General features: G+C 37.4%; 1 protein-coding gene across 1 annotated transcript in view; it reads right to left on the bottom strand.

Moving 5' to 3' along the window:
* Positions 1-24,214, bottom strand: part of LOC148865028 (serine/threonine protein phosphatase 2A regulatory subunit B''beta-like) — a 49,879-nt gene that overhangs the window by 10,345 nt on the left and 15,320 nt on the right. Inside the window, exons 7-12 of the mRNA XM_088977084.1 lie at positions 17,806-17,947; positions 13,298-13,445; positions 13,093-13,202; positions 4,306-4,462; positions 4,092-4,217; positions 3,818-3,972 (exon numbers count right to left, since the gene is read on the bottom strand). Coding sequence (XP_088833210.1) covers positions 3,832-3,972; positions 4,092-4,217; positions 4,306-4,462; positions 13,093-13,202; positions 13,298-13,445; positions 17,806-17,947 — 824 coding nt within the window. The 3' untranslated portion in view covers positions 3,818-3,831. The remainder of the gene's footprint in view (positions 1-3,817; positions 3,973-4,091; positions 4,218-4,305; positions 4,463-13,092; positions 13,203-13,297; positions 13,446-17,805; positions 17,948-24,214) is intronic.

Below are 24,214 nucleotides of genomic sequence, written 5' to 3'. Positions count from 1 at the left end.
ACTAAGCATATCGAAGTTAATAGACATTTTATCCGAGAGCGAGTCGCATCTCAAGAAGTATGCCTTCCTTACATTGCCCCAGACATACAGTTAGCTGATCTCTTCACCAAAGCAGACACAAAAGGCAAATTGGAGACGGATCTACACAAGTTGGGCATGACAAATATCTACTCCCAACTTGAGGGGGAGTGAAGAAATAGTTGGTTAGCCACGAATGTGGGGTTCCATACCCACACTTAGGCTCTAGTGTGTGTTGTTTCATACCCACACCTAGTTGTTTCTAATTTCTTTTAGTAGTAGTTTCTAATTTCTTTTTAGTAGTTACTAATTTCTTTAGTTTCTAATTTCTGTTAAGTTGGATTGGGTGGCCTTATTGTTTCTAATTTTTGTTTATTTACTATTCTTGTAAGGATCCTAAAAGCTATAAATAACGGAGTGTATGGGGCAGTAGATGATTCAGCAATGAACCATTTCTTTCTTTTCTCCTCTCTTCAAACCGATAATACAGTAAACAGTTCTTCTTCTTCTTTCAAGTAATGTCGTACACTTGAAAAGTTTTGAAGCAATGGTAGAGGCAATAGGGCAATTTGGCCCGAGATTAAAAATCCCAAGTTACTATGACTTGCGAGTTCCTTTCTTGAAGGAGGTTGATTATACAAAAACATTGCTTCAGCACCATAAGGAGTCTTGGGAAAAATGGGGCTGCTCTCTTATGTCTAATGGGTGGACAGATAAAAACGATAGGACCCTCACAAATTTTTTGGTCTATAGCCAGGTGTGGACAATGTTTATAGAGAGCATTGATGGTTCAAGTGAAGTAAAAACAGTTGAGAGGTTATTTATACTGCTTGACAAGATGGTGGAGAGAATTGGTGAGAAAAATGTTCTCCAAGTTATTACTGACAATTCATCAAATTATGTCCTAGCCGGTGAGTTTTATACTTTGTTATTAATTATTTCTATTTAACTTTAGTCTTTTGACATGTTAAAGTCACATTTCTTAATTCTTATTTCTTGAATTGTTTTCTTTTATTATTAGGGAAGTTTTTTATGGAAAAGCATCCTCATCAGACATGGACACCATGTGCTGCCCATTGTTTGGACTTGATATTGGAAGACATTGGAAGGTTGCCTACTGTGAAGAGAACAATTGAGAGGGCAATTGCACTTACGGGTTATATCTATAACCATCCGGGTTTATTGAACTTGATGAGGAAGTTCACAAATCAGAGAGAATTGATTAGGCCAGCAAAAACCCATTTTGGTACTTCCTTTCTCACATTGCAGAGTACATACAAACAAAAAAAGAATTTGAGAGATTTATTCAACTCAAAGGAATGAAGTTGAATAATGTCATCTTTACTATTAAAGTGTGTGGCCCTCTTGTTCGTGTATTAAGGTTGGTGGATCGTGAAAACAAGTCTTCCATGGGTTATATTTATGAGGCTATGGATCGAGCAAAGGAGGAAATTGACAAGGCATTTAGTGGAAGGAAAGAAAAATATGAAGAAATTTTTTAAATTATTAATAAGAGGTGGGAATGCCAACTCCACCAACCATTGCATACAGCTGATTACCTTTTAAACCCCCAATTTTATTATGATGATCAAGAGAGAATTGAAACAGATTAAGAGGTTATGACGGGGCTTTTTAAAGTAATTGAGATGCTTGAGAAGGACAAGAACAAGAGAATTGTAACCACTGATGAAATATCCAAGTACAAGAATGCAGAAGGCATTTTTGGTTTTGATTTGGCTATTTCCCAGAGGAAGATTAATGCACCAAGTAAATAACATTGATTTAATAATTAATACAATATTTGATTATCTTAATATTTTTAGTTTGTCCAATGATCACTAATAGTTAATACTTATATTTTTCAGCTGATTGGTGGACCATATTTGGTGCTTCTACCCCAAATCCACAAAAGATTGCAGTGAAAGTTCTAAGTTTGGCATGTAGTGCATCGGGGTCTGAGCGAAATTGGAGCGTATTTGAGCATATATGCCAAACTACTACACTCCAATACTTCCATTTTTTTGCATAAATTATCTTAAATTTACACTTATTTATTTTTTTGAATTAACAGATCCATACTAAGAAAAGAAATCGGTTGGATCGGAAGCGACTGAATGACTTGGTATTTGTTAAATTCAACCAGATGATGCTTAAAGAAAGTTTTGACTCACATAGCACCAATGACCCCATTTCATTAAAAGATATAGATGAGAGCAATGAATGGTTAATGGGGAGGTAGGGTGTGATGAGGATGGTGCAGAAGCTGATTTGGTGTTTGATGATGATACACTAACATGGGGAGATGTTGCCCGTGCTTCTGAAGTTGAAGAGCTACTAAGGTATACAAGGCCTAGAGCTTCAACTTCCCAAGCAAGAGCAACAAAATCTAATGCAAAAAAGACCAACTCCAAGACAGCTTCAATTGGAAGATGAAGAAAAGGAAGAAGAAGTTGAAGTTGATGTTGAAGAAGAAATGGAAGAGGATTTTGATGACTACAAGTCAGATGACAATGAAGATGAAGTTGAACTTCCAAGTGAAGATGAAAACGATTAGAGGATGATGATGCTGATCGAGACATTGAGCCTTGAAGAATGGCTGAACTGAAACCTTGGACTCTTTTTGTTTTTAATATAGAAAATTGTCTATGATTTTGTTTTGTAGAAAATTGTCTCTGACTCATTTTTTGGGTAGAAAACTGTCTATGACTCTATCTATAATCTATATGTCTTTTTTTGACTCTTAATATATAGCTTGTTTTTTGAAATATTTTTCAAATCTGATTCCTTACTTGCTTATTACAATAAATGATCAATTTTTATATTGATTTTGTTACGTGTGAGCAATGGAGAGGATACTGATACCAAGAGGTAAGTGTCTTTTAAGTGTTAACTTCATTAATGCTGATTATCTAATGTTGAATAGGACTATAGGTTGTGCTCATATGTCATATTCCTTAATTCTTTTATATTTATATTTTATATTTTTATATTGAATCATTGAAATTGAAATTTGAATGTGTTATACTGTTCTGTTATTATTATTTTTTTGTAGTCTAGTCTCCTTTAATTATTTAGTGCCGATTTCTTAATTCTGTACTTATTGCATCTTTTCCTGATAAACCAATTGAATCATTGCTGATTGCATATTCTTTAATTCTTTTATATTTAATGCTGATTGCAATATTGCATTTGCATATTCTATAACTATTTAACATTTAATCATGCTGATTTCTTAATTCAGATTGATTATTGATGATAAGATGATTGCATATTTTCCTGATTCATTAACTTTAGAATTCAGATTGCTGATAAGCTGATTACATTACCTCTAATGAGTAATTTCTAATAATCTAAGTATCTAATTCTAACCAATTGAGCTAATAATTAAGTAATTAACTTAGTTTTTTTATATTTTCCTGATTTCTTAGAATTTCTACATGTTTTTTTTCTATTTTTTCTAGTTTTTAGTTTTTTTTTTATTTTGTGCGCCTTTTTTAAAAAGGCATGCGCCTCAGGTGCAAAATGACCCTTGCACCTTGCCTGCGCCTTTCGCTTTTAAAACACTGGGGTGACCAGGGTTTTGAAACAGCCTCTCCATTGCAGGGGTAAGGGTGTGTCATCTGTCTCTCCCCAGACCCCGCATTGGCAGGAGCCTCATGCATTGGGATGCCCTTTTATAACCTAAATGGCTTCTTCAATTGATCAGAAGAGGCTTACCAACGAAGGAAATGCTTGGGTGGAAGACAAGAAGAGACGGAACCCTCCATTGAAGCAAGATGAAACGGTCAGGAAATTTTACCTACTGATTTGAACTCAAAATGGAGCCTCAAGTGATTCATCCCAAACTTCTGCACTGCCATTGGAGGCATCTTCACCATCTTCTTCCATGGAAAGCCTAATATATTCCCTATGTGCAAAGCGATCCCACTCTGTCAAAGTTGGATCCTCACGTTCCTGTACATACATAGCAACAGAAATGCTGACATCAAAAAACAGATAATGAAGCAGCTAATGATTCATTGACATCTTGTAAGTGGCAGATCAGCATTAAAGCAAAAAGACTGCAAATATACCTGACGAATAAGAAATGGATCACGAGTTTCAAAAGCCATGAACTTATTAAGATTGAAAAGGATATTGAAAACATTCCCAGATAATTTGCACCGCTTGAAGTCAAGCAGTGTTAAATAGGATTCTTTCTGCATACAAAACTGACTGTTACAAACATTGAAATCACCTACGGCTAAATCACAACTTAACAAGAACAACCAAAAGGAAAGGTGTGACCTCTGGTCCAATCATGTCAATCATCTGGCATAAAATGTCCTCAAAGAGCACAGGCTCTTGTGCCATGCATTCCATTCTATGCAACTGCTCCTCATAAAAGAACTGCATTTCATTAGGTGTGAGTATTCCATTTCCATCCAAATCTATACACTTGAACCTGCAAAATAAAAGTTGATGAGATAAATGGTGCACAACTTACAATCTTTCTATGTAACAAATAAAACTACCAAGAGAGGAAAAGGCCTCAAAATAAAATTATATTGGTACCACAAATCCAACCATGTATTGGTGCCACAAATCCCACCACAAAACAAAATACCATGTATATGAACATGCATGCATGTATGTATGTATCTAATACATACATATATACATCCATATAGCCGACCTCATATAATTGGGATAATGCTTAGATGATGATGATGATGATACATGTGTGCACGAATGTATCCAATACATACATATATACATTCATGTAGCCGACCTCTTATAATTGGGACAATGCTTAGATAACGATGATGATGATGTGTGTGTGTTTGGGACTTGGACATTCCATGGATTCTTGAGGGACTATTCTATATGACAATTTTCTTTATTTAATTGCTTAATGAACAATCAATGTACACATCAAACGTCACTTTTTCTACAAAATATAATCAAAATAACTGAGATAATCTTTGAAATGCATTTCCTATAGGTATGTGATGTTAAAGATTCAACAAGACATGGACTACTTTAATAGTTATCCTTGTTTGAACACGACTTTTAGTTCTTGTTTTCATCTTGCTGAGTCATACTCTTGGACACATGTCAGATTATGATACTCTTATCCATGTCCATGCAACACTAACAAAATTGCACTTAATTATTTTATCTTCATTGACTTTTCCTTGATAATAAAGTAAAAAGAGAACACAGAATGAGTGATAAGAAACCACCAGAGGAAGAAGAAACTAAATGTAATACCATTAACATCCACACCAACACCCAACAAAAACCCTTCCACCAACTGCACTGGAAAAACACCATTCATGAAATCCCCAAACAGAAAGATATATTCATATGGAAGAAACAAAATCACCAAGCATGAACAAACCAACAATATCAGACAGGCCATCAATAACCATCAAACCAAAAAAACATCTTTCTCCACCTGAATCAATTACACCACACTTCAACCCCATTAAACTTCTCAATCCTTCCACCAGAACAACTACAGCCCAGCTCTTCCCAGAAAAATTTCATCTTGTCAAACAACAAAGTTCACTCCCAAGAATTGGGGTGATCCAAATTGTCTGCACACTCGTATTTCTTTTCTAATTCCAATGATGCCTTTCTTGCAAACTCCTATACAAAAAAATAACCCCAACTTCTTACCTGCATGAAACCTTGAACTTCTCTATCAATCAACACTTCCATATCCATCTTGTTTACTATAAAACCTTTATCAAAAGGAACTCCAACATCAGCACATTAAGTCACCTTGTCTCATTAACTATTTTCAGCCACATCAAATATTGTGCATTAGAATGAATGTTGTCCTTCAAACCTCTTCCCTCATAATTTTTATTTATGATGGGCTTCCCTCCTAATGTTTTACATGAAGCAGCTTTATTCATTTTTTTCATGTGAAAAAGAAAGAAAAAAACAGCTGACCAATGAGTTTTCTCTCTTGCACTCCCCCTCTTCAATATAAAACTTAATGCCTGTTTCAGAGTTGTCTCTGCGTATCTTGTCAACTGTCACCCTTGTTTCTCAACCAATCAACTAGGAAAAATCGCCTCCCCACATACACCACTTCTACAAACACATTCTCTATGTTTGTCTATACTTCCATTCTTACCTGTGAATCCTGATCTCATAAACCAGATCATTTGATGCATCTCTTTATGATCAAATCTTCTAATATTGAGCATTGAACATGACCCACTTTTTCTGTACTGTCAATCGCAAAACCTGCAGCATTCTGACATTGAGATCCCTGACCCGCTCTATTGGACTCAGAGACATGTATTTCTTTTCTTTCTGACCCCTATCAGACATTGAATCCTCTTCCTTTTTGTGGGGATAACAGTGTTTTAAAAGCGCAAGGCACAGGGACCAATTTGCGCCTGAGGCGCAAGGCAAGGTGCATGCCTTTTTGAAGCAAGGCGCAAAAATACAAAAAACAAATGCTAAAAAATCAAAAAAAATGTCGGAAATTTCAAAAATGAAACGCCAAAAAAGTTTTAAAAATGCAAAAAAATCAAAAAATATTAAACAATGTTAATAAAAAATATAAACTTAAATTTTAAAATAAATGTTTTAAAAAGCCTATTATCTAAAATTAAAACACATAAACATAACATGTAAAGCGTATTCAAATGAAAACTTAAAAATAAAAGCAAACATATAAAGCATTTTTCAAGCATGTAAAACCCACAATCTCTTTTTTTCCTTAATTGCATTGCTTCAAGTAGCTAATGCGACGTAAAACATATTGCATTCTTGATTCTATGAGTCGTCTTTGTACCACGCCCCTCGAGGAAAGCCTGAGCAAGTCTACGTTTGGATCTGAAATTCTTATTTCTCACATAAAAATAATGACTTTATAACTTTAATTGCCGTTTAAGAAGATATTTTATTGCAATGAATGAATGAACATTAGCAAATGGGGGGTTCTTGGAGCTTCAGTGAGCGAGTGAACTGAGTAGAGTAGAACCCCCCATTTGCTAATGTTGTTCATTCATTCATTCATTACAATAAAATATCTTCTTAAAAGGCAATGAAAGTTATAAAATCATTATTTTTATGTGAGAAACAAGAATTCAGACCCTAACATAGACTTGTTTGGGCTTGCCTTGAAGAGCATGGTCAGGGGTCTGGGGGTGGAACCCCGGCCTAACCGTTAGACTCAAAAAAAAAAAAAGCAAAAAGCGCAAAATTTTAAAAAGGCGCACACCTGGGTTGAGGCGCTTTGGTTACAAGAGATAACACTGCTTAACACACACTTCATTCTTTTAGCCAAAACCTTAGCCAAGATTTTGTAGAAACCGCAAACTTGATTTGCAAACTTGATTTGGAAAAGGCTTATGACTTGGTAGATTGGGATTTTTTATTAGAAGTTTTAAGAAACAGAGGCTTTGGAGAAAGGTGGTGTAGATGGGTAAAAGGTTGTATGACTTCATGCCACTACTCTATTTTGGTGAATGGGGTAGCTAGGGATTTTTTCCCTGCAAAGAGAGGTCTAAGACAAGGGGACCCTCTTTCCCCCTTCCTTTTTACCTTGATAGTGGATGTTTTGAGTGTTATGATCTCCAGAGATGACTCCAAAAATATTTTTCATGGGTGGAGAGTAGGAAGGCAAGTAGTGGTTACTCATTTACAATTTGCAAATGATATAATTCTCTTTTGTGAGGGAAAGCCTGAGGAGATGATCAAACTGAAATTGTTGGTAGAAGATTTGGAAAAGGTCTCTAATTTGAGACTGAATTGGAATAAAAGTTGTGTGGTCGGGATTAATAGATCAGATGAGGAGGTGTCTTCCTTGGCTAGTGTTAGGCTGTGAGTGGAGTGATTGGCCTATAAAATACTTGGGTTTACCCCTAGGGGGAAACCCAAAGTCAGAAAGTTTATGGTACCCAGTCTCGAAAATATTCACAAAGAGACTAGCAAGGTGGAAGAAGAATTACATCTTTTTAGGAGGTAGAATCACCTTAATTAAGTCAACTTTAGCAATTTTGCCAGTGTACTTCCTGTCTACCTTCAAAGTGCCTATCAAGGTGGCAAATAAGTTGGAAAAAGTAATGAGAGATTTCCTCTGGGAACCTAGGGAGTCAAAAAAGGATCACCGAGTGAAGTGGGAAATGGTCTCTAGGACAAAAGACAAAGGGGGTTTAGGGATTGGAAATATCTGTCTAAGAAACATAGCACTCTTAGGTAAGTGGTTGTGGGGGTTTGATAGAAAGCATACATGGATTGGCGGTAAATTGATGGGATGCTAGTATCAACCCAAGGGCTTCTCATTCCTCTCCGTGGAAAGACATTGTTGGTATCTTGCCCGCCTTTTCTACTTTCATCAGGTATAATGCTTGTTTGGGTAATGAGGTCCATTTTTTGGAGGATGTTTGGGTTGGGGACCAGCCTCTTAAGGATAGGTACCCGACCCTCTACTCCTTGTCCTTTAACAAATTTAAAGTCATCTCTGTCTTTCATGTTTCCAATGAGGCATGGGATTTAGGGTTCAGGAGACGGTTGAGGGAGTCAAAAATAGGGTTGGCAAATGATCTTTTCTCCCTTTTAAATTCGATGTTTTTGGATCATTCTTGTCCTGATAATAGAATTTGGTCTAAAGAGTCCTCCGGTTGTTTTTCATGCTCTTCTTTCTTCACTGCTTTTTGTTGGGAAGTGGTTTTCCAAAAAATCAACACTTTGGACTTGCTTCAGAAAAAAAGACCAAATTGGTTCTTACCCCCTCATGTTTGTAGCCTTTGCTTGAAAAAAAGACAGGTTGTCCTTTTGTTACTCTTATTTGGGATTGGTTTTCCTCTCTCTTTGGGTGTAGGTGGGTTCCTCCTACAAGCGTGGTGGATCTTTTTGAATCTAGCTTTTTTCGTCAGTCAAAGAAAAGAGGAAGGGTAATGTCGAGAGCAAAGAGGACAGTAGTTGTTTGGGCAGTGTGGGAAGAGAGAAATAACAGAATCTTTCAAGGGAAAGAAAAATCAACGCATGAAGTCATAGAAGGGATCACCATCAAGATCATACATTGGCTGAAACCGCTGGATCTGTACAAGGACTTCTCTGTAGATGACTTAATTAGAGGGTGGAGTGCGGTGACAGCTTCTTCCTACCCCTCTTTAGCTATTCAAGAGGACTGGTCGCCCCCATTATCTTTGGATGCAAGTTAAACTTTGATGGCAGTTCTATAGGTAATCCAGGCCCCTCTGGAATTGGGGGTGTCTTTAGAGATGGGGGAGGAAATGTCCTGGCCCTTTATTCTGGCCCGATAGGACTGGGGGACTCTCTTAGGGCAAAAGTTTTGGCACACCTACAAGGGCTCAAGCAGGCTAAACAGCTGGATTTTCAGCAGTTGGAAGTGGAGGGAGACTCGAAACTGGTAATAGGTTGGATGCAAACAAACAGCTTAGGCGCCTGGTCCCTTAGACAAGCTGAAAGGGAGATTGTGCAACTAACAAAAGAGCTTGAAGTCAGGTTTAAATGGAGTAGGAGATCAGCCAATGCAATGGCTGATACTTTAGCAAAGCAAGGAGTTAGTAGGCAGAATCTTTTTGGGGCCTGTTTGTAATCTGTGGAGGGGTCACCTTGTTTTTTGAAGGTGACAGTTGTGCTAAGTTTCTTAAAGATTTAATGAAAGTAACTGTTTCAAATAAAAAAAAAAAGAAAGAAATTCGAAGGCTTCCTGGGATAAAGATTACAATAGGAAACATTCTCACCGAACAAGGCCACTAGCAGAGGAGGAAAAAGAACAAGATAGTGGAACCAATGAAGAAGGAAGAATAAGTGATTCAAGCAAGGAGGAAGTTCATATAGATTAAACCAACTGGATTAATAAAAGAGTTGATATGAGCAAAGTAGTGGGTAAAGCAGTTGAAGTGAACAAAGCTCTGGGTTTACTGGTTTTAGGTGGAGAGGTTTTTACTAGAAAGATGTTTCAGGAACCGGAAGGAAGATTTCCTTAGTCCTCTGAAGAAAATATGTCAAGATCCGAAGAATTAAGTTCTGAGAAGAGAGAAGATGCACCTACAACAGCCAGTAATGATGAGATTGAAATCTTGGAAGCAGATCAAGTGTTCAAGAAGAATACAGTTCTGGAACTAGAAAGAATTAACAAGGAGACTACGGACTTGTTGGAATTTAGGAAGGATTTTCTGGCAGTCAGAAGGTTCAAACATCAGAAAAACTGTTGTCCAGTTCTGATGTCAAGTGTTTTTGCTATATTAGAAGGAGGGCTATTTGGGATGGACCAAGTAAAAAAGTGATGAAATACAAGGGTCAAAAGAAGAATAGAGGGCTCTGATCTTTTTTTGCTTTTTTTCACGATGCGGTGGCCAATTTTTTCTGGGATGCTTTGCTGTGCTTTTATGTGAGAGCCTGGTTGTGAAGAATTTCGTTTTGATGGTTAGAATTTCCTATTTTCCAGGTTTGGACATCTGGGTCAAAGGTAGGGAGCTTGGGTGTAATACTTGTACTGTGGCTGCTGCTTTTTTTCTTTTTTGAGATATTGAAGTTTGGGTGATTTTGTTTTGTTTTTCTCTCTTGGGTGACTTTTGGTCACCTTCCTTGTACTTAAAGATTTTTTTTTATAAATGAAGGTATTTTACTAGGCATAGGAGAAGTGTACCGTCAGCCTAAAAGGAGGCACAAGATGTTACCTCCCTTAGAGCTGAACACTGAAAAAAGTACACTCTAACTGGAAATTACAATTACAAGGTAACCCAAAACAAATCACCCCTTGATACCCCTTGTTTAGCCAAAGAATAAGCCATAGCATTTGCCATTCTGCTGACCCACATAAGGCTAACTACCATATTCTTTGTCAGCCAATTAACTTTCTCCAAAAGGTCCTTGTAACCCCAAAAGAGTTTCTGGATTCAATAGCCAGCCGACTACCACCTTGAAGTCCCCCTCAACTATCAAGTTCTCGACTCCCAATTGGCTTGCAACCTGTATATCTTGCACCACTGCTAATATCTCAGCCCTTAGAATCTCCAACCCCCGCTGGTCCTGAGAACAAGGATAGAATGTTGCTGTCCTTGTCTCTCAAGACAGCAACATTCTATACCCAAAGGCTCTGGATTACCTTGGCTGCTTTCATCAAAATTTAGTTTAACCTCTCTTTCTGGAGGAGGCTTCCATTCAGCTTGTATTCTGTTCTTTGTGGCAGCTGTGGATTCCTCCTTAAATCATCGTAAGAGAAGTTCACGAACAGGTCTGAAGTTTTCAACCAGAAAATTGTCCTTGTCAGTGTACACTCCTTTACTTCAGCAAGACTTCTCTCTTTCTCTTGAAAAATTCTAGCATTTCTCTCCTCCCAAATTGTCCACAAACTAGCTGCTCTTATGCACTTCCACATTAAGTTCCCTCTCTTTGTCAGTCAGCCCAAAGGCAAACGGTTCAAAGAGCAGATTTACTTCAGAGGGCAAGTTCCACATGCACCCAAAGAGCATTAAAACCCAAATCCAAATACTAGCAAGCAAAAAAGCAAGATGTTAGCAAATGGTGACAGTACTCACTCTTCACTTAACATAAAGAGCACCAGTTTGGGGACGAAAGGCATTGATATATCAGAGAAAAGATCTAGCATTAATGACTAGATTGAATACTAGTTTTTTGATCCCACCCCACCCCTCCAACAAAAGAAAATGTGACTACCAAGTCCTGCATGCAGCTCTCCCAAGCTGCAATTTTATCAAATGAAATGGGTATTACCTGCATTCCACTAGAACCTTAGTAATCATGCATGAATCACCCCATGCACTATGCAGCTCTTCTTCAGTCTCAAACAAGTCTATGAACTTGAATGGCACAATTCAAGTAAGTACTAGCTAAGATTTTCTTCAATTTTTCTTGCATGGGCTTAGCCATATTTGTCTCCTAAGTAGAAAATATGCATCAGACATCACATTCAACTTGCACTATCTGATGATCATAGGTTGTATCAGAATCCATTACTAATAGATAAACACAGTTTTCTAAATAAAGTTATGGTATTCATACTAAGAGAACAGTTAGGGTATTTTTCCCATACAACAGTTTATGGAGCACTGTTTTACAAGTTTTTCTCAAGACTGTATCAGAGAATCAATCCTAAGTAGAAAATGTAACCCCATTTTTCAACATACCACACACCAGCAGTATGAAGCCCATCCTGGCTGATGCCAATCCACCAATCCTATTAAGAACAATCTCCCTTCAAATATAAGTGGAAAAAGGCTTTAAGAAGAGAACATCAATGATTTTTGCCAAGTCCCAATAGTTTCTCATGATTGATGTCCTTCCCTTCTCTGTCTCTTGGATCCATCTAAGAAAATAAAGAAAAAAAAAGGATCATATCATCACCGTCATCATATGGGTTGGCTACACCAATCCTGTTTCGTCAATCCATTCTATTTAAAGCCATGCCCGCTGTTAAATCATTAGTGAAGTAGTGCTTAAATCATTTCTTACTACTTCTACCCATCTCCTTTTCGGTCTATTCCAAGCTCTTCTAGCCCCTTCAATGTGTAACAAATCACTTCTTCTAGTTAGCACAGTTGGTCTTCTATGCACGTGCTCAAACCATCTTAGTTTTTTCACTCATCCATCTTAGCGTTTGCATTTCTGCCACATTCATTTTTTGGACATATTGTTTCTTGACTACCCAACACTCCACTCCATACAACTTGGCTGGCCTTGTAACTGTTTTATAGAATTTTTCCTTTTAATCAAACTGGTATTCGCCTACCACGTAAAAGTCCAGATGCACCCCTCCATTTTGCCCAACCTACTCTAATTCTTTGGATGACATCCTCCTCAATCTCTCCCTTGTTATGAACTATTGAACCAAGGTACTGGAAATGGTCACATTGAGTTATCTATTGGTCTCCAAGCCCAAGTGTATCTTGATTTACAGTTCTAATATTACTAAATTTGCATGTCATATACTTCGTTTTACTCCTACTTATTTTAAAACCTCTGTTTACAAGGCATTTGTCCATAAGCTTAATTTTGCATTTAATCCTTCATTAGTTTCAATTCCATTAAGCAATAAAGCTCAACATGATATTGCAGGAAGTGGGATAGGCATACCAATACTCAAGGCTAGGTTCAGACGACTTATCTTCCTCTGACAGCAAAAAGTAAACAAAATCTTCATAACCCATCTTCCCTTCAACCTTGCTAGTAAACTTTCTTGGAATCTGAGAACGTTAAAGAATAAACTTTAAACAAAAATATATTGGTATAATACATGTAGTCAACAGGCAGAGGACCAAGGATTGGAGGGGGAACAAACCTGTGAAAAAATTCTATCAACAATCCTGTAAGTAAGAGCATGGTTACCATATCTAATAAGGTTCTCCTTGTCAATCACAAAATCATGATCTGTATCCAGTTCCCAGAACTTGCAGTATATGACATAAAAGTGCTCATAAGAGAAGTACCTGTAGAGAGAAAATAACAGGAGAGTTTAAGCTTAAGTGCTTTGATAAAATTAAAGTGTAAAACTAACAATTACATGCTTCTTTTCTTTTTTGAAAATTAACAATTACGTGCTTCTCTATATCAATGAAGATTATTTTCTAGATGTCACCCTGAACTTTGAGACAAAATGCACGATGAATTTTCAGTTTCTAGAAATCACCCTAGAAAGGACAAACAAATACTGATGGAAAACAGTTATCAATTCTCAACTGAGAAAGTATGCATAGATGGGTAGATAGAATGTTCAAGGATCAAAGAGTTGGAACGCATAGGTTTATGTTTGTCTCAATCACTACCAATCAAAAATAATATACCCAGAATTTCATACTAGTGCAAAAGGTGAAGGAACCAGTATAGCCAATGAGAAACAAAGAAAAAATCTAAGAATGGAGAAGTACCTTCTTATATTATTATATATGATCCTTAAAGTTGAATATCTCTAGTAATCCTATTGCTTTGAAACCTTAGTACCCTTCAATATAATAATCTTCCTCATTTTATCTCATGAACCCCATTCATATAGAATAATTTTAATACAAAACTTATTGCATTAATAAAATATACATATTTTAGCTTACAAGTGTAATATGTCTGTCCAACAAAAAGAAAAAGGAAAATATAACAGAAATTGCCTTAGCTTTACCACTGAGCATCACCGAGTTTTCCCTGGGCAAACCCCTAGGTTATAAAAAAATAGCTTATTGGCCTCAACCTTGCTGTCAATACAAACCTCTGACAACCCATATATATCGATAATTTGAAGCCCCAAGTCAATGAGTAAAGCTCCTCTCTTACCGAGTCTCAAAATCTTAGCAATCTTGATTCTTGAATATGCTAGTCTAACTACCATGATACCATCTATAAAGGCATCTTTATCGACAGAATTTCACATAATGGTGCTCTCACTAGAAGACCCTTGGTGAAACTATCAACACTCTGTAGGGGGGATTTAATAATTATAATAACTAACTAGAAGACCCGTGAAACTATCAACAGTGCTCTCACTATTCTAGTAAAGTCTCAAATACCAGCACACATTAAGCATCTCCTCTTGTCTTAGAACTAATGGCTTTTATACCAATTGTTAGAAGATCATAGACATAGACATAGATATATCCTGAACTAAAGAACTTGAAACCAGATATCAGACAGACAGGTAAGTTCCTCCAGATAATATAATGGATAAGGGGGTGGCTTACTGACTCCTTATCAGCTTGTCATAGAAGCAATTGGCATCTAAACAATTTCAGAACAATTGGACAAGCAAAAAATGCATCTGGCGCTTGTGTATAAGTGCATTCTACGGATGGTCAAAAATTCTATTCACAAGTCAACTTCAATATGTAGCTGGGGGCACATTAGGGTGTGTTACCCATGACTATGAGATCCACCAAAGGCATACTCTTTTATTTTCATTAAATATTCTCCTTTGAAGATCTGCAACTAAGAATTTATTTCTCCTGCACTCTTGGATGTTAGCAAGAGATGAATTTAAAATCATATTGCGAAGTTAATTGCAAAAGAATTTGGCAGAGAGATCCTCAGTGTCCCTGTCAACAGCCCCCAACGACTGTCCTCCCTCCTGCAGAAGGTGAAATTAGATGTCAGTTTGATGGTAGTGCTTGTCAGAACCCAGTTGCAGCATGCATTGGAGGAGTTTTCTTTAATCATAATGGGAGATTATTCTTGGATTTTGGTGGCCCTATTGGTGATTCTGATTCTACCAAAGCCAAGATCCTTCCATTTCTCACCGAAGTCTATAGCCAGGAGGCTCCACCCATCCAACATTGCCGTATAAAGAGATTCAGCTAATAATACCATTCATCAGTGCATGGGATGATCTGAGGCAGTTGGAAGCTTGCTCATTATCTTAATGGCTGTAGGGAAGGCAATCTTCTTTAACAACAGTTCTATACCTTGCATGATTTAGTAAGGAATTGGGCTTTATTGTCTTTATATTCTAGTGTGCATCCTCACATGTACATATAACAAATTTGGGTCTTTGAACGAAATAACCATTACCACCTCAAAAAAAACGTCTAACAAAAATGAAAAGCTCATTCCAGGGGCAAGGTTTTTTTATTCAATCATCATCTAATGTGCATAATTTTTTTATTTGTCTCTCACATGCATTTTTCCCCTATCAATTAAGCAGTTTTCTTCTCAAATACATGCACACACACATACTAATAAAACCAGAAGCTCGTTCTTAGAGCCACTGTTCTGTTACTAATAAAACCAGAAGCATATTTTCAATAATAATTCAATAACTGCAATTTCAATATTTTGAGGAAACCTTTTATTCAACTTGATGTTTCACCTTCATTCAACACAATATCTCTGTTGCTTTTCTACTTAGTTTTATTTAACCTTCACTTTCTCATTAGTTGTACCTACCAATTGCTGCTTCTGTTACTTCTTGTTCTTGAGTTTCAGAATGGTTTGCTCTTTGTTAAATGGAACTACAGCCTTGCTACTCTAACTCGCAATTTCCGTACATCTATTACTTGTTGTGGGAACAGAAAATGAAACCTAAGAATCCAGAAGTGCAAGAATCAAGAGGAGTCTGCAATCGAAGTATAGCAAGTAGAGTAGAGAGTTTGAGATTGTATATAATTGCAGATTTCACCACATGCATGTACTTGCAAATTGTTCTACTTGTACTACAGATAGGACCATTCGAAGACAACGAGACCATCAAAAGCTCATGCATGTCAGCATTCAATGAGTATAGCCTGCCATAGAGTACCTACCCTAGGATGACTTTTTGGATGGAGTGATTGATCTACTATACTTGGAACAGCAACCGAGTGTATTCAGGTGCCAATCTTGATACATGTCCACAAATAATGGTGGATACTTCCATGTTTACAAGAGTAACAACTACAAGTTACAAGAATTAGACCACTGAAAATTCTTCTTCAACAGCTCTTGATGAATATCTGAAGGATGTAGGCTTAGCAATTGAAGGAAAAGGCAACTCTTGCTTCTAAATTTCTATCCATGATTTAAAAGTGAAGGATAAAAATGGTTATCATTGATCAAAAACAACTACAACAAATGCTCTAAGCCAGCGAGTGAATAATAAAAAATTTTCAAACTTTATTTTATTTTACTCTATCAAGAAGATCCTAAGAAAATGGATTATTTTATTTTATGACTCAGATATCTGAACACGGGTCCCATGCCATGCTGGATACTAAAATGTTTTCTGTAAACTTAGTCAGATATGGTGATACCTTTTCCAGCTAAATCTGAGTGTCAAAAATTTAAATAAGTACAAGCCAACATCATTGAAATAACTATTTGATGGCGAATAAATTGCAACAGATCAAATTGACAACATGCATCAAAAGAATCATCAACCACCCATTTGAACATCCCAATCAGTGCCAAATGATAATTTTCCTTGGATTAAGTAATATCATTAATTCTGGAGTTATCGCATAACAGCTTTTGTGGTCAAATTTTTTATTAAAAAATTTCACGGTCAAAAAGTTGAATACCTAGTGAAGCCACAAAGATACAATGCCAAGGACAAAGATTCAAGGTAAGTCCAGACATGGATTACAAAGCTTAAGCATAATTCTCAAAGCAGATCTTCCTAAGAGTGGGAATACTATACAAATCTTTCAAATGATCAAAAGAAAAAAAAAAAAAGGAAAAAACAATAGAAGCAGAAATCTTCAATAGTGTTCAAATCTGATTTTGCAGTACTGTCATTTCATTTTCCATGCCGTTTTCTATAAATTGATCAAATAATTTTTTCGTTGACTGGGTCAACTATACATCAGTTCATCTACTCACCCACTCATTGCTTAGTCAGCCAAGGCGACCACAGCAAGGGTATCAATCAACTAGTTAGCAATGTATCCAGCAACCCCCCAAATTGGCTAGTCAGTAGATAAGTCAATGCTTTGATAACACTGGGCCCATGACAGCCTTTAGTGACCATTGTTCCCATGGCATGGCTTTAGTGAGATGCAGGCTAACTATCACCCAAATATGAGCCAGTCAAGAGGCCTCATTTTAGCCCATATTGAATCCAAAACTAGAAGCTCAAATTAACCATTCTCTTACTACCTTGTCTCTGTGCTTTTAGGTCTTAAGGAACTAACCCCATAGGCTAACGACTGCTGTGCATGCAAGAAAGCAATTGAAAGAAACTGGCAAACCTCAAAAGCAATTGAGTCAATGTGACTATTACAATCTGAGTAAGTTGAAACAAGAAAAAGGAAAATCAAACATTATAATCCACGTCAAAATAATCTCTTCCATAATGCAAATAACTAGAAAAATTTTCAGATGATAGGGGCCTACCTCAGAACTTTGTTAATATCCTCTTCCTCATCTGCATGTTGCATTGCAGCAATAAGATTTCCACGTTTCAGCTCCCTGAGAGTAAGATGGCCATTCCCTGACCTATTTATGTAATAAAATATTCTGTATATGACAGTTTCAGCTGCCCCATTGTGATGGGAATTTGGGTTAGATTTCATCATAAATAGATTGAAAATGTAACGGTATCAGATTGAAAAATAAACTTGAGGAAATAGGCCTATAGGAACTATAGATCATTACATCTATTGCGTGCCAGTGCCATACCCATCATTCAGATAGGATAAGCAAATAGGAGATCTCCAATCAGATTCATAAGTTTTGGGTTCTTCAGCACAGGTTTCATGATCTAATTAAAGAGTTGTGAGAAGGGTAGAGACCCAGATACAGCAAGGACACAGATCAATACAGTATTGGATATTTGCACTAAAAATTTAAGCATCTGTTATGATACAGCACCCTTTGTACAGGTATACAGGTATCATAGGTGGATAGCATTTTGGTATAGAAACAAACTCCAGTAAATGAAGAAGGAATTTTTTTATTGATCAATAACCATGAACTTTACTAAGATTGAAGTAACAGTAAAAAGTACAAATATACAATCATCCCTTGAGAGATACAACCTGTTATCTCTCCCCTTTCACTTTAGACTATTTACAACTGTGCCCACAAAAAAGGAAATTCAAGCCATGTAAAAGTTTTTCGATTTATTAGTGAAGCTAAGTTCCCAAGATTGACAGCTTGGACAAAAAAAAAGATGGATTGAAATTCTTGACAGTGAGCAAAAGAAGGGAGTGACCACAACAAAGAGAGGTAAAAGCTGATTCACCAAGAAGAAATTCATTGGAGAAAATGCTCTGCAAGGATTGAAGAAGGGACGGAAACAGAAGATGTTTCCAGAGTTATGATAATTGCAGGAGGTACATTATTTCCAATATTCAATTCACATTGAAGGCCAAGCAAAGGAAAAGTGTCCTTGCAAGAGGACCCATAGCTTCTTTCACCTATCTCTACACATTGGGAAGAAGCTTAAGGCCCCACCCTAAAAATTCTGAAGAAAAGAGCAGATGAATACAGCAGTTTAAAGAATAGGGAATTGAAATGGCAGTTTTACGGTAGTTTTCTCAATGGTTGATGACAAAGCTCCAAGGACATATGGTTTTTTGATGGATTTTTTTCATTAATGTTGGGATGGCTTTAAAAAGAGCCATCTAAAGGTGTTTGAATACTTTTACAGTGTTGCTATTGTTAATATGGGAAACGGGACCACATTTCTAACTCTCATCTCAAAGAAGGGGGGCTCAGAAATCAAACACTTATGACAGATTAGACTAGTGGATTGATCCATAAAATTATTGCCAAGGTTCTCTCCTTTCATCTTAAAGAAGCCGTTGGCAAGCTGGTGGCATATAGGCAAAGCACTTCCATTCGTGCATGACAAATTGTAGATAGCATCCTTGTAGCAAATTGTCATCTGTCATGGAAAGATTAAGAAAAAGAGAAGACAGCAAGAAGAAGAAAACAGAATGTGAGGAGAAATCAATCATTAGGGATGTAGCAGCACGACACAACCTTTCCATATTAAGAGTGTCTTAAAAAGAATGATAAAATGATGATACTACCCTTACACCTAAAATAGAATAAAACAAATGCTCATGGCATTCCCCCTCAAGTTGGGTTGTGTTGCAGAACGAACAAAATTCAGGTTCTGAAAATATGATTGGCAAGTAGACAAAACAGGAAGAAAAAAAAAAAAAGAACAAGAGAGTACTCAAGCACACACGAAAATTTACATGGTCCATAATTCGAGGCAGGTCATAAACTGGAATTCAAGGCAGAAACACAACACCATCTCTGTCCCACCATCTCCAATAGCATCCCCACAGCTCCATCCAAAACAAGATCGGCAGGATTATCACCAGCCTCCAAACAATTTCTTTCAGCTTCTTCATCCGTCCCTTATGCAATGGATATTTTTCCTACAGTCTCTTAAAAGTCTTCATAGAATATACTTCACCCCCTATAAATCGAAGACCCAGAATTGAGCTACCAACTTCATGAACTTCATCAAAAATAACCTCATCCTCACTTGATTCTAACCACTCATCACTTTCACTTCCAACTGCCTCAGAGGTTTTTCCTAAAACTTTATTTAATCTAGAAATTCCCTCTTTGTCACCTTCAAATTCTCCATCAACGGAAGAAACTTAAAATACCAGAACCAGATCTCTTAGTCAAAAGTTTATAGGAAAGTGACAGAGAAGTCCCATCTCCTCTCTTTTCACCTCCCCCCCCTTCCCGTCTCAGCATCAACTTCTTTCTCAATATCCCCTACACAAATAGCACCAGAACCAGACCTCTTCTGAACCTAGAAGTTTTCAGTTAACATCTGCAATTCTTGTGAGCAAAGCTCACTTTCTTTTTCCATTTCACCCAAATTACTTCCTGCTCTATCCTAACTCAGTTCATCAGGGTTTTTTCCTAAAACTTTATTTAATCTAGAAATTCCCTCTATCACCTCCAAATTCTCCATTAACAGAAGAAATACCAGAGCTAACACTTCTAACTTTAGCACGCTTACCTAGCCAGGATTAAAATCTCCAGTTGATTACAACTTCAAAAACTTCCCCTTCTTTTTCTTCTTTTCTATCATCCTTCTTAGCCAGACTTTCAATCTTTTCCTGTCTCTACCCCATGATCCTTGTAAATATACTTGGACACTTGCCATGTGTAGCCCCTAGTCAGACTTTCCACCTAAGCCTAACAAGAATGATTTTTTTATTGGAAACTGTAACTTCATTAATATAAAATTGGGATACAACTGTCAACCCCAAAAGTAGGGTATTGAGCCCAAGGTTATCTTTATTACAACACTTCCCAGAAGAAACTCGCCCTCATAGTCCCTTGTTTGTCTAAGGTATCAGCTAGTCCATTAGCTGATCTTCTAGTCCACTTAAAGCAAGCACCAACCTTATAGGTTGTCTATATCCAGGCTCCCAATATATCTGATTGCAACCGATTAATTAAAAATTTAGAGTCTCCTTCTATCTCAATTTGATGCAACCGCAACTGTTTGGCATATCTTACACCTTGAAGCAAAGGCATCGCCTCCACTCTCAATGAGTCTCCCACTCCTATTGGTCCCAAAAACATAGCAAACATTCTACCATCATCTTACAAAAATGATCAAGAAAACTAAAACTATCCAAGGAAGATGATAAGGGCAGTAGCTGATGGTTGGGATGCTGGAGTCCTGGCTAGAGATAAACGAGCTTCTCCATGGAAATCTATTCATGCTGTTCTTCCTTCCTTTTTGGCTTATATCAAGTATGATCTTTGTTCTGGTAACTGGGTGAAATTTTGGGAGCATAAGTGGATGGGGGATGTGTGCTTGAAAGATCAATTCCCTTCTTTGTATTCCCTTTCTTCCTTTAAAGATGAGCCAGTGTCCAATTTTTTGGTCCCTTCTGACTCAGGTTTTGGTTTTTAATGGGACTTCGGTTTTAGAAGGGGTTTTAGGGACTCTGAAATCCATTCTGTTTCAGCTCTAATTCAGTTATTGGCTGGGGTGGTTTTGAATCCGGGGTGAGGGGATAGCAGGATTTGGACTTTGATTTCTTCTGGTGTCTTTTCTTGTGCCTCTATTTTCAAAGCCTTAGTGCAGCCTTCTGATAGCCTTGGAAATAATTTTCCAGTCTCTCGATGTTTGGGGAAAACCAATTCCTCCTAGGTTTGGGGCTTTTTGCTGGGAAGGTGTAACACTTGTGATTTGCTCCAAAGAAAAAGACCTAACCGGTGCTTATCTCCCAATTGGTGTATCCTTTGTAAGGCTAATGGTGAGAGCTGCTTTCACCTATTAATATATTGCTCCTTTGTTTAAGATACTTGAGTTTGGTTTCTCTCCTTATTTGATTGCACATGACCCCCCATTGGAATGTACAAAGCTTGTTTGCCTCTTCTTTCTTCAGATAGCCAAGGAAGAGGAGTAGAACTCTATTGAGGTGTGTTAGGGCTGCTATATGCAGGACAGTCTAGGAAGAAAGGAACTCGATAATTTTTTCAAACAAAGAAAGGAGTAAGGAGGACATTATTGAGGCAGTTACTATTAGAGTGGTAATAGTGGGTGCAATCTATGGAATTGTTTGAAGGTATCTCCACAGATATGAGCAGAAGAAACTGGAAGGATGTGGCTGATTCAGCCCCTGCAAAGACCAAAATGACCCCCCTTTGGTCTCCACCAGCCCCTAGATTCATTAAATTGAACTTTGATGGCAGTAGTGAAGGTAGCCCGGGGCCATCTGGCATAGTTGGACACTTTAGAGATGAAGGAAAAGTCATTGCTCTATTTTCTGGTTCTGTTGGTGTTGGCGACTCACTTCGGGCTGAGATCTTAGCAGTAATGGAAGGAATGAAGAATGCTAAGGAGTTGAATTGTCACAAGCTTATTGGTGAAAGAGATTCAAAACTGGTTATTGGCTGGCTGCAAAAGAAGATAGTGGTCTATGGAAGTATGCTAATGAAAAACAATTGTATAATCAGTTAGCACAAGACCTGGAAATTCAGTTACAGTGGGTAAAGAGAAGCACTAACTCCTTTGCATAATATTGCTAAACAAGGGGTGGTAAGGGAACATCTGTTTTGGGCTATATTGTAAATTGTTGGTTTCTCTCTAGGGGAAGGTTAAGAGGTTTTACCTCTCCCCTTCTGCTTTGTACTTATTTCTTTATTATTTAATGAAAGTTCCACCTAAGCCTTCTTTAAACATCGACCTTGACATTTTATTGTTACTATTTGGCCCATCTTTTAACCACACAAGCCCAGGCCCAAACCTTGGCACATGAATACTACACCTGCCAAGTGACTTAAGCCTCCACAGCCCACATGATGTATTTAGCCTCGAATCCAACTCTCAATCACCCTTAAGATCTCCTCCAAACATATGACCACTTAAGGTCTCACATGTTTGGCCTTGGTTAATTAAAGAATCCAATCAAACATGCCCTAGTTTCTCACTAGATTCCTCTTTAAACTCCTTATCCCCCAATCCATCCTTTTCTGCATCAGGACAAGCGACATCAACTTCATTCGCTAGCTCCTATTCAAAAGCGATGCCAAGCGTTGTCCCACATTACTTTGAGAAATACTCAATATGGTTATTTGGCACGCTTCACCTTCATTTCCAACCCATTGTTGGGCTCCTTGAACATTGTGATCCTGTTCATTTGAATAGGCCAACCCAAGCTTGCCACATAACACATACCTTTCAAACTCTTCATATCCCTTCCTACAACCTTCACTCCACAGGACAACTTCAATGGACATCATCAGGCCAAACATTCATAGAAATCTCGGATGAAATTACCTCAATCTTTCTAGGAATACATTCTGGTTTCTCGTTAACTAATCTCATTGCTTTCGAGTGGAGATCCTCAACAAAAACTCCACCCCACATAAAGAAGCAATCGATTAAAATGTTTCCACCTGCCAATGATTAAAAGGCAAACCCAGAACTCTTACAGTCACTCCATCTCCTGACAATATTTCCTTCAATTTTGAGAGTGAGCACCATTTAGTGATCATTACTTGACCACCATGTGTGTAGATTGTTTCAGCAACACCTACAATAGGCTCATCAAGCACATCCAAAAGAGCTCTTTGCTTGTCGAAGTGAGAAATTATTATTGGCCTTTTTAACTTGAAATGCCAACAAATAACCTATCCAACCTTGTTCTAATCGCTTACTTCTTTGCTTAGCCAAAATCACCACTATATCACAATACAATGAAATTACTACTTTTAACTACCTCATTATAGCAATACTGTGAAATTGAACTTGATGTTTGAAAACTCAATTGAGCAACAAGATTTTTTACCACAAGATTTCAGCTACTCCTTGTGCCATGACCCCATATTCAGTCTCTGCACTCAATCTAACTACAACGATTTGCCTCTTACTCCTCCATCTGACTAGAGTTCCCCGCACAAGGATGCAATAGCCTGTGGTGAACCTCCTATCTTCAATAAATCCAGCCCAATCAGTGTTAGTGTACCCTTCCACTATACTGTGGCCCTGTTTTTAGAAAATAAGTCCTCTACTTGGGTTCACTTTCAAGAAGCAAAGACGCATTATACAACTGTGAAGAGAGAGACCTTAGGTGAGTGCATTGGACACTCACTGTAAAAGCAATATCTGACCGAGACAGAGACAAGTATAACAGCCTCTCAATGAGTCTCTGGCATTGCTATGGATTTAGTAATGCTTCTCTGCTATTATCCCCAAGTCTATGAAGATCCATAAAAGTGTCAGGTGGCTTACACCCCAACTTCCTTGTGTCCTTAAGTAGATATAGGATGTAATTCCTTTGAGTGATAAAAATACCCTTCTACA

The sequence above is a fragment of the Nelumbo lutea genome, chromosome 3 (assembly GCF_056320005.1).
Source record: "Nelumbo lutea isolate HS-2025 chromosome 3, American lotus-T2T, whole genome shotgun sequence".
Classification (NCBI taxonomy): Eukaryota; Viridiplantae; Streptophyta; class Magnoliopsida; order Proteales; family Nelumbonaceae; genus Nelumbo; species Nelumbo lutea.
The sequence above is the reverse complement of the archived record's forward strand: the minus strand, read 5'-3'. Positions and strand labels throughout refer to the sequence as shown.